General features: G+C 41.7%; 1 protein-coding gene across 3 annotated transcripts in view; it reads left to right on the forward strand.

Moving 5' to 3' along the window:
* The window catches only part of LIMA1 (LIM domain and actin binding 1), a 118177-nt gene that overhangs the window by 78224 nt on the left and 21642 nt on the right, over window positions 1–18311 (forward strand). For all 3 annotated transcript variants that reach the window (XM_006168173.3, XM_006168176.3, XM_006168174.3), the window contains exons 5-6: window positions 10859–10943; window positions 13788–13936. In XM_006168173.3, the coding sequence (XP_006168235.1) occupies window positions 10859–10943; window positions 13788–13936 (234 nt within the window). The remainder of the gene's footprint in view (window positions 1–10858; window positions 10944–13787; window positions 13937–18311) is intronic.

An 18311-nucleotide genomic window follows, 5' to 3' on the forward strand; every position in this document is an offset into this window, starting at 1 on the left:
GTCTCTCTCTGTGTGGCGCACGCCCCCCCCCTATAGCAAAAAAAAAAAAAAAAAAAAAAAACCTCTCGAAAAAGTCTCTAAAATAATAATAGAACTTTCCCTTGCTTTATCTCCCTTTTCATTTGTTTGCTACTTCTCTTCCCTTAGATTACTAGACCTTACACTTTGCCTCAGAATGTTTGAATCTCTTACCATCAGGATCATATGTATGGATAGCGAAAATGCCAACAAAAATTTCACTTGTTAGCATGGGAGTAAAACTATCCTTCTTCAGATGGTCCAATATTTTTGTGGTTTTTCTTCTTGTAAGTTCCTGGAAGTCATTGGTATTTTGTTTAGTTTTATATAACACTGTACTTAACAGTGCATATGTGTTGCTGTAGTGAAGTGAGCCCTTGAGAAAATAAGGCAGCCAAGCTCAAGTCTGATCTACATTCACAGATATTTTATCCTTAGCCAACTTATCTATAAGCTGCATCAGAGAAACAATTTATATCTGCCTTCTTGATGAATAGATATGTGTTCAAAGGGAAGCCCCAGCTTGTTGCAAAAATTATCCTTAACAATTTATCTTCCTCTCTCTTGCTCCTAAAAGGATTTCTAGTGTCCCTACCATGTCTCTCAGATCTTCTTTCCAAAGATCCAAATAATTTCATGTGTTCCCTTATCTATTTAATGTTATCAAATATTTTTTTTCTTTTGCTTTCTTTTTTTTTAATTTAAATTTTATTTATTGTTGTTATTGTTTTTAATTAGCTATAGGGCACGTGTACTCAGAGAAAGTGAGAAAGTAAGCTACCCAGTCTGGGACTTGAACATCAGTCGGCCACATGAGAGTCCAATGCCCCAACTACCACACCAGCTGCCGGCCCCTTTTTACTTTCTTAGTATGTCTTAAGTAAATTATTTAGTATTATATTCCAAGGAAAGATTGTTCATAATTGAAGTTTGTTGCATAGTTTTTTTTTTTTGTTTTGTTTTGTTTTTAATTCGTCAGAGGGTGCATGTGCTCCCTGGAGGGAGACAGAGAGAAAGAGACAAAACAAGAAAGCACTCCATGGGGGATGATCATTCTGCAGTCCCTTAACCATTTCTTCCTCCTTTCAGAACTTTGAGTACACATATACAAGCGCCTGTTTTTCAAAATGCCAGGTCCAAGATTTGAACTGTGCAGTCAGCCATGTGAGATCCAGCTGTAACCATCAGACCAGGCTGGCCTAATTAGGTAGTTTTAAGTCATAATTTTAATATGAGTTTTAGAAGGAAGGATTTGAAGAAAGGGATTTGACTGTCAATATCACTGCAGTGTCTATATAGTCATCCTAATGAGGGGAGTATATATATATATGTGTATATATATATATATATATATATATTTTTTTATAATTATTTTCTTTAACTTTATTTATTTTTTTATTTATCTATTTATTTATTTTAATTTGATCTGAGAGGAACAGAGAGAAAGAGTGGGAAAGTGAGAAAGCAAGCCTCTAGGTCTGGGACTTGAACCGCAGTTGGCCATGTGGGGGTCTAGCACCCTTAATCGCCACATCACCTGCTGGCCCCATATTTATTTATTTATACACACACACACACACACACACACACACACACACATATATATATTAAGAATTATTTATTTTATCTTATTTTGTTGTTATTTTTAAATTGCTATAGGATACATGTGCTCACTAGAGAGAAACAGAGAGAGAGGGAAAGTGAGAAAGGAAGCTGCCAGATCCAGGACTTGATCCTCAGTTGGAGTCCAGATCCTTAACCACCATGCTACCTACTGGCCCTGGGAGTATATCTTTAGTTTGCTTATCAGTTTATCATAAATGTTAGGTTAACCTAACAGTTAACCTTTAATAGATACACTACTAGTGTGAATAACTGGCTTTGCATATTATTATTATTGTTAAATAGACATAAGATTTATCCTTGCCTTTCTGCATCTTTCTCATGTATCTTACTAAAACTAATTTTTTTCAGATTTAGTATATTCACTTATGGTTTATAGCTTCTTTTTTAATTATTTATTTAATTTTAGTCATTCATTCATTTATTTTAATTTGACCAGAAAGAAGTACACAGAGAGAGAGAGAAGGAAAGTGAAAAAGCAAACCACCAGGCCCAGGACTCAAACTGTGGTTGGCCATGTGGGAGTGTCTAGGCCTCAACCACCATGCACCTGCTGGCCCCCTATAGCTTCTTTTGTAATTTAAAAATGTAAGTAAGGGAACCAGCAGATGGCATGGTACTTAAGGCACTAGACTTAAGGCTATGGCCAACCTATGTTGAAGTCCTAGACCTAGAGGCTTGAAAATCATGGTGTGTGTGAGTGTGTGTGTGTGTGTGTGTGTGTGTGTGTGTGTGTGTGTGTACGTGTGTACGCGCGCACCACACGTCTGCCCCCAAAATCCTGAGAGAAGAAAAGGAAAGAGGATTGTGGTGTAGCCATCCCCAACACCCCCCCCCCCCCCGGGAGTGATTTCTCACTCTCCCTCCCTCTTTCTCTCTGATGATTGTACATGCCCTATGGCAAAAACCTAAAGAAAAAAAAATTAAGACTGCTCTTAGTGCTATTCTGACAGACTTCTCTCTATAGCATTACATTTTTCCTAAATGCCACATACCAAAATAAATTAAGTTTCTTTACTCTTGGAGCGAGCTAGTGGCATGGTGGTTAAGGTGCTGGGCACTCCCACATAGCTGATCACAGTTCAAGTCCTGGACCTGGTGGCTTGCTTTCCCACTTTCCCGCTCTCTCTCAGTGGGTCTCTCTCTGGTCAAATTAAAATAAATGAATGAATAAATAAAATTAATTCTTAAAGAAAAGTTTATTTAGGGACCAGCTGTTGATGTAATGGCTATGTTACTGGACTCCCATGTGGGCGACCACGGTTGAAGTCTTGGACCCAGGGGCTTAAACTCATGCCAGGCACATGTGTGTGTGTGCCCAAGATCCCGAGAGAAGAATGGAGGAGAAGGGATTGCAGCATGGCTGTCCCCCCCGGGGAGGGGGCTGATTTCTCTCTTTCCATCTCTCCTTCTCTGTCTTTCTGGCGAGCGCATGTGCCCTACAGCAAAAATCTCTCCAAAAATAAAAAAAAACAGAAAAGCAATGCCAGATGACCGAAACATTCTCTAAGTAAATATTTCTGTTAGAATTTGAGGGGACAGAAAGACTTCATCTGTCCCCTGAATATCACCACCTTTGTCTTCCTGTTATTGGACTCCCTCCTGGATTAGTCAACATAGGAGTGTATCCAGATGGATGTATTAAAGAGTCATTTCCTCTAGCTCCCTAACTCATTGATGAGTTATGATGAGTGAGAAATCCCCATCAAGATCATTGACATATAGGGACCAGCAGTTAGCGTAATGGTTATGTCACTGGACTCCCACGTAGTCGACCGCAGTTCGTGTCCCGGACCCAGTGGTTTAAAACTCACGCCGGGCGCGTGTGTGTGCGTGCCCAAGATCCCAAGAGGAGAATAAAGGAGAAGGGATTGCAGCATGGCCATCCCCCCTGGGGGGTGATTTTTTGCTTTCTGTCTCTCTGTCTCTCTTTGTCTGTCGTGCATGCGCCCTATCACAAAAAAACCTCTCAAAAAAAAAAAAAAGATCATTGACATGTGGATCCTGCAACTATAAGGGACTTTCAAAGCTTATTTAATATAGCTCACTTTTTTCAGACAGGATATTAGAATCCCACTTTTATGGATGGAAACAGCTGAGGTTAGAGAAGTTAACTGATATGCCCAATGTCAGGAGGCTAATTAATAGCAGAATAAGGACTGAAATTGTGTAGTATCCCTCCTGCTATAGAACACTATCATCATGGATATTACAACTTTATTGGCTAGAAACAACTGGCTACATATCTTTGAAATCTAAGGAATCCAGGAATAACTGAAAACATATCAACAGCTATAATCTCCAAGACATTAGCTCCCTGTCCTCACACATTTTTTACCTAACTGTGTAAAATGCATCTGCGCAATGAGGAGAAGAAATACATTGGAATCCAAGCGATTTCCACTATAACTCTAGAGTTAGAAGGTTGTGGGTTTGGGAACCTTTTCTTCCTATTTTTTTTTAAAGAATTATTTTATTTAACTTTATTTATTATTATTATCATTGTTATTTTCCAGTTTGATCAGAGAGAGACAGAGAGAGAGAGAGGAAGTGAGAAAGCAAGCCACCAGGTACAAGACTTGAACCATGGTCGGCCATGTGGGAGTCCAGTGCCCTTAACCACCACGCCACTTGCCAACCCCCTTCCTATTATTTTTAAAAATTTGTCAGAGGGTATGCGCCAGAGAGATAGAGACTGAGAAAGAAGTGGGGAGGGGAAGTACCCCCCGATGGGCCATGGTTATGCAACTATCCCTTCTTCTCCATGTTCCCATCCTGTCTAGATTTGGGGCACACATGCACACATGCTTGACATGTTTTTCAGTCCACCTGGGCTGAGATTTGTACTGCATGTTCAGCCCTGTGGGATCTGGCTCCTTTAACCACTAGGCCATAGGGCTAGCCCTGTTTTTTTGTATTTTTATCACATAAATAGTCATCTGACAAATACATACACACGCACGCACACACACACACACACACACACACACACACACACACACAGTAAACCAGAAAGGAGAAGAGAAGGCCAAGTCAATCAGGTAAAAAGAGTAACCTTTACCAATTATACACAAACCTCTTCATCCTTTTTGGGCCTTTTTATTGTATAACTACATGCTGTATGGTTTTAATCACTGTATGCTCACTATTTTGTGTTGTTTTTTATTTGGGTTTTTTTTTTGGAGAGGTTTTTGCTATAGAGTGCGTGCGCTTGCCAGAAAGACAGAAAGACAGAGAGACAGAAAGTGAGAAATCATTCCCCAGGGGGGATGGCCATGCCACAATCCCTTTTCCTCCATTCTCTCGGGATCTTGGGCACACATGGACACATGCCTGCTGTGAGTTTAAGCTGCCCAATCCAGGACTTGAACCACTGTTGACTACATGGAAGTCCATCAACGTAGCCATTACATCAACTGCTAGTCTCAACATTTGATCTTTATACAGTCCTTTGTACATATCTTCTTAGTTATTATCTATAACAATATTATTTTCATTTACTGTTTAATCATTCTTCAATAATTAATCCATTTCTAAGTAATATTGGGTTGTTGGAAAAGTTATGGTGCATTTTTGCATAGATAAAGTATGTCATGAGTTTACCAACAACCCAATAGAAAAGTTCTGTTACAGTACAAGTGTTTTGTTTTTAGTTACTTCTTTGGGCTATGTTACTGAAGTGATATTATCACAGTCAAAAGATATAAATAATTAAACATTCTTCTTACATCAAAAGATGTAATTTACCAAACATATTACATATTTTCAGCTTGTTCTCAAAAATTATGCTATTTTATGATACTGTTAGAACAGTCTAAGGACATATTCCCCAAAGCTCTATCAGCATTTGGTTTTATCATTTTAATCTACTTATATTCATTGAATAGATATGAAGAATTAGCTCTCTTTCCTTTTCTATTGTCCTAAATGTAAAACTAACACCTAATTTTTGTAGGAGGCTCGGTAGTGCAGAAAATGTGCAGAAGCCATACCTCCTGGAGACTAGTGCTCCTTCTGTATTCTCTACGTGTTTTCCTTGAATGAGCCTAATTTTTTCAGAAAGATCCCTGAAGAAGGAAATTTTTCTCTCTCAGTACTTTGCAAAATTAAGAGTAGGTTTTATATATACCCTAAGAGCCCCATTTATAGTTCCACAAAGTCCTATTTTTCCCTGATGGCTGCTACCCTTCCTCCATCCTTGACTTGGACGAGAGTCTGAAGGAAGGTCAAGTTGAAAGATTAAAGGAAGTAGCTGATGAGGTAAAAGAGTCGGTAAGTTAAAGTGTTCAGAATCAGCTTTTAAAGAGATTTTCCCAGAAAATAGCGATACAGGGAACAGGAAATCCTGCTTTGTTACTTATTTAGAACCTAACTTAAATTTCTTTAAAAAATAAAAAAAAAATTCCAGGAAAAGAATTCTACAGACTGCTGACTAAAAATTCCAAACTCTTACCCTCTTATTGGTACATGTTGGTGTGCTTGATTTATGGATTCACAGAGAATGTTTAAGGAGTGTTGCAACTAATGACAGTTACAGTCCGCTGACAAGGAGGCCTTGTGGGGTGGGGCGGGGCAGAGCTGAGCCTTAGGACATTCCAGAAAGTCTTAAAGCATCTTGTCTTTCTCTGACAATTCATAATGATTAATGTTCACTCAAGTGTCTGAACAAAAAGAACTGAAATGCAATAAAAGTCTGTTATAGAGGATATTTTGGTATCAGAATTCCTAGCGTGCACACGTGTGTGTGTTTGTGTGTTGTGTGTGTGTGTGTGTGTGTGTGTGTTGTGCTTTGTTACTTCCTTGAGAAATATTGAAGGAAACTCCTCCTTCTTCCTGTACCTCAAGCTATGACTCATTAAATGTGGATCATAAAATTCATCTTAAGTGCACTTGAGACCTTGTTATTTCGTGTGTGTATGTATGTGTGTGTAATTTTTGTTTGTTTCTTTCATGAGAGAGAGAGGGGAAGTGGGATGAAAGCATCCCCAACAGGGTGAGATCTTGTTATCCACCCCCTATTCATGATAGCACACATGTGCACACTCATGGGAATAAGAGAAGACAGGAACAGAGATACTATCCACAGGACCTAGTCATTCTGCCCCTTCCTCCAAATCTTCCAGTCTATCAGACCTTGGGAATTCCTGCATGTACCTGGAGTTGTGAGACTCACCAGGCCAGGAATTCGAACTGTGATCACCACATGGAATATGGCTTCCCTTGGGCAGCAGCGCACTACTGCTGTACCAGGGAGCTCGCCTCAAATGTTGTTATTTTATTTATTTATTTTAATAATTTTTTCCCAGAGAGCATATGCACTTGCCAGTGAGAGGCAGAGAGAGAGGGGGAAAGCACTCCCCAGCGGGTTTTGGTCATGCTGCAGTCCCGTCTCCTGTGTTTCTCTTTTTTTTTTTTTTGGAGAGGTTTTTTGCTATAGGGCGCGTGCGCTCGCCAGACAGAGAGAGACATAGAGACAGAAAGCAAGAAATCACCCCCCAGGGGGGATGGTCACGCTGCAATCCCTTCTCCTCCATTCTCCTCTCGGGATCTTGGGCATGCACGCACATGTGCCCGGCGTGAGTTTTAAGCCACCGGGTCCAGGACGCGAACTGCGGTCGACCACGTGGGAGTCCAGCGACATAGCCATTACGCTAACTGCTGGTTCCCTGTTTCTTCATCCTATTGGGATTTGGGGCACACACGTGCATGTGTGTGCATGCTTCTGGCATGTTTTCCTACCACCGAGGCCAAGACTCAGGCTACATGATTGACCATGTGGGATCCAGCTCTCTTAGTCACCAGGCAATAGGGCCAGCCTGGTTTTTTTTTTTTTTTTTTTAAGAGATTTTTGCTATAAGGTGCGTGTGCTCGCCAGAAGGACAGGGAGAGACAGAGAGACAGAAAGCGAGAAATCACTCCCGAGGGGGGATGGCCATGCCATAATCCCTTCTCCTCCATTCTCTTCTTGGGATCTTGGGCACGCACGCACACACGCCCAATGTGAGCTTAAGCCACTGGGTCCAGGACTTGAACTGCGATTGACTACATGGGAGTTCAGCAACATAGCCATTATGCTAACTGCTGATCCCCAGTCTTCTTATTAATGTTTGGAGGTAAAAGGTAGTGAAAGTAATGCTTCGTGGGAAGAACTAGTAACCAGGTAAACCTGGGATCTCATTAAAAGCTCTCTCATCTCAGCCTCATTTCTTCTTAGAATCATAGTCAGTATAGCTTTGATTTCCAGAGACAAATTTCTCTCTTCCTGTTTTTCTTTAAGACCAATTGACTTTATTTATTTATTTATTTTGAGTGATTTTTTTTTTCCGAATAGGATGTGTGTGCTCGCAGGAGACAGAGAGACAGAGTGAGAAATCGCCCCCAAGGGGGGAATGGCCAAGCTGTAATCCCTTCTTCATTCTCCTTCAGGATTTTGAGCATGCACATGTATGTGCCCAGTGTGAGTTTCAAACTGCCGGGTCTGGGGCTCAAAGTTTAGTTGACCCCTTGCAGTTCAGCGCCTTAACCACTATACCACTTCCTGACCCCAAGACCAATTGGCTTTGAATAGTCACTTTTTTAGTACTAGAAAGAAAATAATTTAGAGTTTTGATACCCTCAAGGACAGGAGGCTTTTTTTTTTTTTAATGGCCGCTTTATTTTTTTAACCCAGGAGTTTAAATAAACAGCTAACAATAATAGGAAATTTTATGGGTGTAAAATCAAAGAAAGCCTCTGCCTTGCCAGGGTGTATGTTTTAGTTCTAAATGCCCTTACTCCCAGTAATACCCCCATGAGAAGGTTCCAGGTTTGAATCTGGAGACCTCCTTAAACACGCCAGGTGCATACGTGCCCATAATCTGAGGCTTAGGGATGGGTTGTATCATAGAGACCCTGTTTGGAGTACGTCTCTTTCTCTCTCTTGCTCTTGCTCATGGAAGAAAGAAACAAACTTAAAAATAGCTGAATAGGGGCCAGCAAGTGGTATGGTGGTAAAAGGCACTGGACTCCCACATGGCTCACCATGGTTCAAGTCCTAGACCTGGCAGCTTGCGTTTTCATTTTCCACCTCTCTGTCCCTCTCTGGTCAAATATAAATAAATAAATAAAGTTAAATAAAGTAATTCTTTTTTAAAAAATAGCTAAATAGGGGCCAGCAGGTGGTGTGGTGGTTAGGTGCTAGATTCCCACATGGCCAACCACAGTTTGAGTCCCAGACCTGGTGACTTGCTTTCTCCCTTTCCCTCTTTCTCTGTCTCTCTAGCCAGTGCACTTGCTAGTTACTAGCAAATTAAAAAATAATAATAAATAATGGGGCCAGCAGATGGCATAATGCTTATGTCACTGAACTCTTACGTAGTTGACTGTGGTTTGCGTCCCAGACCCGGCGGCTTAAAACTCATGCCGGTCTTTCCAACTTTGGCCGGACAGAATGGCTACTGCAAAGAAGGGTGGTGAGGAGAAGGCCGTTGTGCCATCAACGAGGTGGAGATGAGGTGGAGACTCGGGAATGCACCGTCAGCATTCACAAGCTCACCCATGGTGTGGAATTCAAGAAACCTGCCCCTTGGGCACTCAAAGAAAGCGGGAAACTTGTCATGAAGGAGATGGGGACCTCCTGCTGACCCCTCACTTTTCTATAAGTCCTTGAAATTTATGAATGGAAGGACCTGGTCTCTGCTTTCTGTGAATTTACAGTTCAGTAGAGGGATAGTTACACAACAGTTTCTTTTTCATGAGAGAGAAAGAAACAGGGACTCCAACACAGTCTGCCACACCATGATCCTCCCCCAAGCCTTCCAGTCAGCCAGGATCATGGGTGCACTATTGGGACATGTTCAGGTTCACCTAGGGTTGACCTAGGAACGAAACCCTGGATCTTCCCACATGGCCCTAGCATTGTGCAGTAGGGCCCCAACACCCATGCAGTGATAGGACCTGGTAAGCGTAACAGAATGTGACAGGCACTTTGGGAACAGAGGAAGGATTACCTCAGTGCATATAGGAGAGGTGGGTCAGACTTCATCCTGCTTACACTGAGTCTTAAAGGAACAGGGGGATGCTAGGCAGCAGAAAGACAGAGGCTAATCCAGGTGGAGGGAACCTCATTTACAACATCATAGACCTCAGTACAGTTTGCTTTTCTTGGAGCTTAAAGGATGAGGCAGAGAATATCAAGAGAGGAGGCTTTATACATAGGAACCAAGTCTAGAACAGCTCTTCTGTGACATACTCAGCCTTTGGATTTAATTCAAGGAGTGACTGGGAATTCTGAAAGAATTTTGAACGGAGGAACAAAATAGATTTTTTATTTTGGGATAATTACTTTAAACTATTTGGGATAAAGGCAGCATCATAGTGACTGGATTGGAAGATGAAGAAAAATCAAATGAAAAGATTATCCCACAGTCCAAGGAAAAGATGATGAAGATTGAGCCAAGGCAACAACTGCAGGAATGAAGTGGGGTGGAGGAAGGAGACATCAGATACTGCCATCAGGGTCACGTCTTGGTCATTTGGGATGTGAGGATTCCCCTTCAAGACTTTAAAGTATGAGGCTTGCTGGTTAAGCTGGTTAAGAAGTGACCATTAGTAGGGCAGGCAGGTTGGCATGGTGGTTAAGGAGGCTGGACTCCCACATGGCTGACCATGGTTCAAGTCCCAGACCTGGCAGCTTGCTTTCTTACTTTTCTTCTCTCTCACTGTCTCTCTCTAGTCAACATGAAAAAATAAATAAATAAATAAAATAATAAGAATAAATAAAATTAAATAAAAAAAATGCTTTAAAAAAAGAAGTGATCATTAGCAGAAAGCGTTACTCATACCGAGTTACTTGTTTTTCTCTGGGTACCCAGTGAATATGTAGTGCTTAGCATTTATATATTTTTTAATTCCTTATAAAAAACAAATGTAAAGGGGCCGGCTGGTGGCGTGGTGGTTGAGGGCGCTGGACTCCCACATGGCTGGCCGTGGGTCAAGTCCTGGAGCTGGTGGCTGGGCTTGTTTTCTTTCTCTCTCTCTCACCCTGTCCCTCTGTGGTCAAATTAAGAAATATAAATAAGTAAATAAAGTTAAATAAAATAAATCTTTAAAAAAATGTAAAAATATCTCCTCTCCTAGATTTTATTTATAAAGGAGCTGTCCCAACCTCCTTTTTGACCATCATATCAAGATTTCCTCTCTTCTGTGCAAAGCTTATTGTGGGTTGTTTTTCAAACAGATTCTTCGGACCCAAAGCCGAAGTGCAGGTGGAAGGAGGATCTCTGAAAATAGCTCTTCTGTGGATGACTTGGAAATAGGCCCAGGTAAGCAGAGTTCCACATATACCAGATTCTCTAGGAGGTACTCATTGGTAACAATATTTTTTGGACTCAAAACCAATGCTTTTAAGAAAAAATGACCTAAATAAGTTAAATAAAAAAAAAATACATATATATATATATATATAGCATTTGACCAACTTGACCAACTGCAGTTCAAGTCCAGACTCTCCCACATGGCTGACCACTGTTTGAGTCCCGGACCTGGTGGCTTGCTTTCTCACTTTCTCTCTCTCTCTCTCGCTCTCTCTGACTGATCAACCTGGAAAATAATAATAGTAAGTAAAGCTAAATAAAATAATTTTTAAAAAAAGAGTGACCTGGGCCGGCAGGTGGTGTGGTGGGTAAGGCAGCTGGACTCTAACATGGCTGACCACGGTTCAAGTTCTGGACCTGGCAGCTTACTTTCTCACTTTCCTTCTCTCTCTGGCCAACTTCAGAAAGATTTAAAACAAACAAACAAAAAAAGACAATAAATAAAGGTAAAAATAATTCTTTAAAAAAATAAAAAAGAAAGAGTTATCCAGGGCTAGCAGGTGGCATGGTGGTTAAGGCACTGGATTCCCACATGACTGACCACAGTTTGCATCCCAGACTTGGAGGCTTGAAAATCATGCTGGACACATCCGCATGCATGTCCCAAATCCCAGAAATGGAGGAGAAGGGATTACAGCATGGCCTTCTCCCTTGGAAGGGTGACTTGTCCTCTCTCTCTTTCTCTCCAGTGAGTGCACATGCTCTATGAAAAAAGCCTAGGGGGGAAAAAAAGAAAAGTGACACAATAGGAAATGTGACCATTAGATTCAAGCCATTCACAAATCTCAGTGTTCTGTATAAATATCTTTTCTTATATTTTCATTCTGTCTTTGTCAGTGGTAACCCATGGGTCCCTTCCCTTTGAGGGTTTATAAGGGAAGTGCTACAGATGACTCCATAGTCATCTAGGACTTTAGAGCTTCAGTAGATGGACTATCCATATCATCCATCAAGACTGGCTATCTGTTATTGGTTGCATTTAAGCCTTGAAAGTGGAATTATTATGTTTGAATGGAGACATACACAGTGACTTCACAAAAGAGAAAATTAATAAATATAGGAAAATCATCAGCCTCCTCATAATCAAAAAAATGCAAATTAAAATAGCATTGAAATTAATTTTTTTCACATGTTAAAATAGCCAAGGATTAGGACCAGTAGGTGGCATGTTGGTTTAGGTGCTAGACTCCCACATGGCCAAGTGGTTCGAGTCCCAGACCTGGAGGCTTGCTTTCTTACTTTCTCTCTCTCTCTGGTGCGTGCAAGTGCCCTATAGCAAATTAAAAATAATAATGATAATAAATAAAATTAAATAAATTTAAAAAAATTAGAGTAGAGGGGATGGCAGGTAGCATGGTGATTAATGGCAGTGGACTCCCACATGACCAACTGCAGTTTAAGTCCTGGACCTGGTGCCTTGCTTTCTCTCTCTCTCTCTCTCTCTCTGTCCCTCTCTGGTCAAATTAAAATAAATAAATAAAGTTAAATGAAATAATTCTTTTATTTTTTAAACTTATTTTCAAGAGGTTTTTGCTATAGGGCGCGTGTGCTTGCCAGACAGACAGAAAGAGAGAGAGAGAGAGAGAGAGCCAGAAAGCGAGAAATCACCCCCCAGGGGGGATGGCCAGCTGCAATCCCTTCTCCTCCATTCTCCTCTCGGGATCTTGGGCACGCATGCACACGCACCTGACGTGAATTTTAAGCCACCGGGTCCAGGACATGAACCACAGTTGACTACATGGGAGTCCAGCAACATAGCCATTACGCTAACTGCTGGTCCCAATAATTCTTTTTTTTTTTTAAAGAATTATTTAACTTTTAAAATTTATTATTATTATTTTTTAACATTTCCAGGAAAAAAAGAGAGAGAGGAAAAGTAAGAAAGCAAGCCTCCATGTCTGGAACTCAAACCATGGCCGGCCATGTGGAAGTCCAGTGCTCTTAACCACCACACTACCTGCCAGCCCCTGAAATGAAATAATTCTTTAAAAAAAACAATTAGGGTAGAATTGGGCCAATGGATGGTGTGGTAGTTAAGGTGTTGGACTCACCCTTGGCCAAACTCCAGACCTGGTGGCTTGAAAATCATGCCAGACACATATCCCTGTGTGCCCAAAATCCCAAAAAGAAGATGGAGTAGAAGGGATCATGGTGTGGCCATTCCCTCAGGAGGTAATTTCACCCTTCCCCCGCACTCTATCTGTGGCTCCCTCCAGCAAGCACATGTGTATCTTGTGATAAAAAACTAAAAAAAAGGGAACCAACAGTTAGTGTAATGGCTATGTCGCTGGACTCCCACGTAGTCGACCGCAGTTCACGTCCCGGACCCAGTGGCTTAAAACTCACGCTGGGCTCGTGTGCGTGCCTGCCCAGGATCCCGAGAGGAGAATGGAGGAGAAGGATTGTGGCGTGGCCATCCCCCCTGGGGGGGATTTCTCACTTTCTGTCTCTCTGTCTCTGGCTATCTGTCTGTCTGGCAAGTGCATGCGCCCGGTAGCGAAAACCTCTCCAAAAAAAAAAAAAAAAAAACTAAAAAAAAAAATTTAGTCAAGAATTTAAAATATACAATACTAAATAAAAAAGATCTCCTTTTTAATATTAGGAAAGTGATATAAATTACGATTTTGTTCCTGATATCCTTCTTCGTACTTTTAATAGAAAAACATAGGCTATTAGAGTCCAGTAGTTCAAAACTCCGAATCTTGAAACCATTTGAATCCCATTTCATTTTCTAATAAAGCATTTGAATCCCCTTTCATCTTCTAATAGAGCATGTTATTTGTGTGCTTCCAGGTCAGTTGTCATCTTCTGCATCCAACTCGGAGAAAAATGAGAACAGACGAAACCTGGAACTTCCGCGCCTCTCAGAAACTTCCATAAAGGATCGAATGGCGAAGTACCAGGCAGCTGTGTCCAAACAGAGCAGCTCAGCCACCTATACAGTACGTGCTCCGCATCACTCATTCAGTTACTCGGCTAGCAGACTGTCACGGACGAGGACGTGTCTCCCAGGCCCGTACCTCTGCCATCCGGACCTTTCCCTGGCCCTTTTTTCACGTAAACCCTATCCTTGCTTCTTTTGTAATCTTTATCTGATTCTGGTCTTGACTTTGCTTTCCTCGGTCTCATTTTCATTTTTTTGTAATGTTACCAGTCAGTAACGTCATTGAGAGTTTTCTTGGGTCTTTTTGTTGTTGTTAAATGTTATTTTGTTTGTTTTAACGGAGACCCTTATTTAGATTTCTGAGGTAAAAAGGGAGAATATTGGGGAGAAATATCAGATGCACTCAATGTTACTGTAGGGCTTTTTTTTTTTTTCAAATTTAAAAATTGAGGTGTCGAGGTCAGCAGGTGCTGTGGTGGTTAAGAGCACTGGACTCCCACATGCCTGACTGTGTGGTTTTTGAGTCCTGAACCTGGTGGCTTGCTTTCTCATTTTCCCTCTCTCTCTCTCACTCTGTCCCTCTTGGTCAAAATTAAAAATAAATAAATAAAGTTAAATAAAATAATTCTTTAAAGAAAAAAAAATTGAGGTATTGAGGCCAGGTGGCCTCAATAAGCACTGGACTTCCATACGGCCAACCATAGTTCAAGTCCTGGACCTGGAGGCTTGCTTTCTCAGTCCCTCGTTCGTTCTTTTTTTTTTTCTTTTTTTTTTTTTTTTAGAGAGAGAGGTGTTTGCTATAGGGCACGTGTGCTCTCTGGGAAGACAGAGAGAAACAGAGAGACAAAAAGCAAGAAATCACCCTCCTAGGCGGATGGCCATGCTGCAGTCCCCTATCTTCCACTCTCCTCTTGGGATCTTGGGCACGCATGCACATGTGCCGGGCGTGAGTTTAAGCCACCAGGTCCAGGACTTGAACCACTGTCAACTGTGTGGGAGTCCAGCAACATAACCCTTATACCATCTGCTGGCCCTCCCCTCTCTTTCTTTCTCTCTCTCTCTCTGTCTGTTCCTGTCTTTCTCTGGTGAGTGTGCGTGTCCTGTAGCAAAACTAATAATAATGATGATCTTTTAAAAAATTGAGGTATCAGGGCCAGCTGGTGCCACGGTAATTATAAGACAGCTGGATCCCACATAGACAACTGTGTAATTCAAGTCCTGGACCCTGAAGCTTGAAAAAACATGCAAGGTAGGGACCAGCAGTTGGTATAATGGCTGTGTCGCTGGACTCCTATGTAGTTGACCACAGTTTGAGTCCCGGATCTGGTGGCTTAAACTCACGCCGGGTGTGTGTGCGTGCCCAAGATCCCGAGAGGAGAATGGAGGAGAAGGGATTGCGGTGTGGCCATCCACCCTGGGGGGGTGATTTCTCGCTTTCTGTCTCTCTGTCTCTCTCTGTCTTTCTGATGAGTGCACACGCCCTATAGCAAAAACCTCTCCCCCAACAAAAAAAAAAAGGAAAAAATATGCCGGGCATGGCCATCCCTCCCCCATAGGGTGATTTCTTACTTTCTCTCTCTCTCTCTGGTGAGTGCATGCAGCCTATAGCAAAATGGAGAAAGAAAATACAAACATACCAGGCATGTGTGAGCATGCATGCCCAAAGTCCTAAGAGGAGAATGGATAGGGTATTGTGGTGTGGCCATCCCCTCTGAGGGTTGCTTTCTTACTTTCCCTCTCTATCTCCATCTTTCTCTCTCTCTCATGAGCAAATAAATAAATAAATAAATAGTAAATTGAGATATCATTCACCATTTTTCTTTTCTTTTTTTGCCATAGGGCACATGTACTCTCCAGAAAAAGAGAGGCAGAAAAAGAGGGAAAGTGAAATATCACTCCCCAGGGGAATGGCTGCACTACAATCCTTTCTCCTCTATTCTCCCCTTTGGATTTTGGGCATGCTTGCAAATCGTGTTATTCAAGCCACCAGTTCTAGGATTTGAACTCAAAGTCAACCTTACAGGATCCAGTGCCTTTACCATCATGCCACCTGGTTGGGCCACTATTTTAAAGTATACAGTTATGTGATTTTTTTTTTTTTTTTTTTTAGTTTACTCACATGGTTGTGCAACCATCCCCACTGTCTAATTTCAGAACTTTTCCACCCCCCCTCCAAAAAAAACTCCATTTCTGTTCAGTCACTCCCAATTACCCTCTCTTCTCATCCCCTCGAAACTACCAATCTGCTTTATGTCTTTATGGATCTGCCCATTCTGTACATTCATTATAAAATAATCAGATAATATATGGTCTATTTAATCTTTAATCCTTATGACGAAACGATTCTCTAATGATGTAAAACAGCGAATTAAGAAAAAGGGGAGAAATGACAAGATGATATGTTCAAAAAGCACTAAAGTTTGAAATTCCAAGTAGAATGGAGAGTCTTTGCATTTTCCATTCATTTTCCTGTGCTTAACCGACAAGGGCTGGGACTATGGAACTGCTTTAAAAGCTGTTCGTTCATATGTAAACACATATATGTGCATGTACATGTGTATCTTTCAAACATTTTATTCCGAGAGTTTACATTACAAACTGTTACTCTCTTACCGTCCCAATTATTTTTGAACAAGGTTAGAAGAATAGTATTGGATTTCGTTTGTAGGCGGGTTGAAACTGCTGCATTTCTGAAATCATAACATGTATCTCAGGAGTTAAGCATTCTTTTCTTCATATAACTAAGTATGCATTCTCCAGTAGTATTGGAGACTCTTTTCTGGGCAAAGAATCATTTTTTTATTGTATTTTTAAGAAGAAGCAAAGTGCATAAATCAGTAGCAGAGTGGACTCTCACAGGCTCAGTCTCCACTATGAGTGTGAAAAATGAGCAAATACAGATTTCTCTTAGAAGGAAGTCAGGAGATAACAGCAAGTAGGTGATCTGCAAAGCTTCGTTTCCTCTTGTCACAGGGTTTGCTGCTTCTCAGAGTCCTGCTGCTGCTAACATTCCAACCAGGTGACTCCTCTCCGTGGGAAAACCTGTTCAGTGACTTTTTTCTTCTTTTTTCTAAATTTCTAAGAGTTTCTGCATTGCAGTCCTCCTGCTCTGAAGATTTTAAGAGTTGAAAAGTCTTCAGGAATTCTTGTAAAAAGTACATTTTATCTCATTCCCAAAGAATTTCTCAGACCCCTTACAGACTGTGGTTGCAACAAGGCACATGGTCTCTGACACTGATTTTGGAGGCTGGGCTTTGAGGTGGGGTCAGGACTAAGTTGTGGGCTATAGTGTTTTGCAGCACAGCTCCCACCCTCTCGTGAATGCACCTCTGGAGCCGTGTGCCTTAAACTGGAATACTACACCTGAGTATATCATGTGCACTGACATTCCCTTTAGGGCACTGGCCATAAACTGCTTGCTTCTTCCCTTGCCTAAAGAATCAGAAATAGGTCAGCAGGTGGTGTGGTGGTTAAGGTGGCTGGATCCCACAAGGCCAACTGTGTGGTTGGAGTATTGGACCCAGTGGCTCAAAAAACTCACCCGGTATACATGCGTGCATGCCCAAAATCCCCGAAGGAGGGAGAAATGGAGGAAAAAGGATTGTGGCATGAACACACCCCATGAGGGGACCTGATCATTTCCTCCCTCCCTCTGCCTCTCCCTCTCCCTTCCTCCTTCCCTCTCTCTCCTCCCGCCCCCTGTCTCTCTCCAGCAAGCACACGTGCCTCCTGGCAAATTAAAAACAAAAACAAGGGGACCAGCAGGTGGCTTGGTGGTTGAGGCACTGGACACTCCCACATGGTTGACCACAGTTCAAGTCCTGGACCTGGTGGTTTGCTTTCTCACTTTCCCTCTTTCTCTTTCTATCTCTGTCTCTCTCTAGTCAAATTAAAATCAAATGAATAAGGGACCAGCAGATGGCTAATGGCTATGCCACTGGACTCCAATGTAGTCGAATGTGGTTTGAGTCCCGGACCTGGTGACTTAAACTCATGCCGGGCACATGTGTGTGTGTGCCCAAGATCCTGAGAGGAGAATGGAGGAGAAGGGATTGTGGCATGGCCATCCCCACCATGGGGTGATTTCTCACTTTCTGTCTCTCTGTCTCTCCTGTCTTTCTGACGAGCGCACACACCCTGTAGCAAAAACCTCTCAAAAAAATTAAATTAAAAAATATAATAAAATGAATGAATGAATAAAAGTAAATGAATAATTATTAAAAAAAAAAAAAGAAAAGGAATCAAGAAAGATCACCCCATAGCCTAGTGGTTAAAGGAGCCAGATTCCATTTTGCTGACTTTGGTTTGAATCCTGACTTCAGTGGCTTCGTAGATGTGTGTGTGTGTCCAAAATTCCAACAGGATAGAGAAATGGAGGGAAAGGAATTGGGATATGACCATGCCCAGGGTGCTTTCTCTCTCTCTCTCTTTCC

Source organism: Tupaia chinensis, unplaced genomic scaffold (genome assembly GCF_000334495.1).
Source record: "Tupaia chinensis unplaced genomic scaffold, TupChi_1.0 Scaffold145652_1, whole genome shotgun sequence".
Classification (NCBI taxonomy): domain Eukaryota; kingdom Metazoa; phylum Chordata; class Mammalia; order Scandentia; family Tupaiidae; genus Tupaia; species Tupaia belangeri.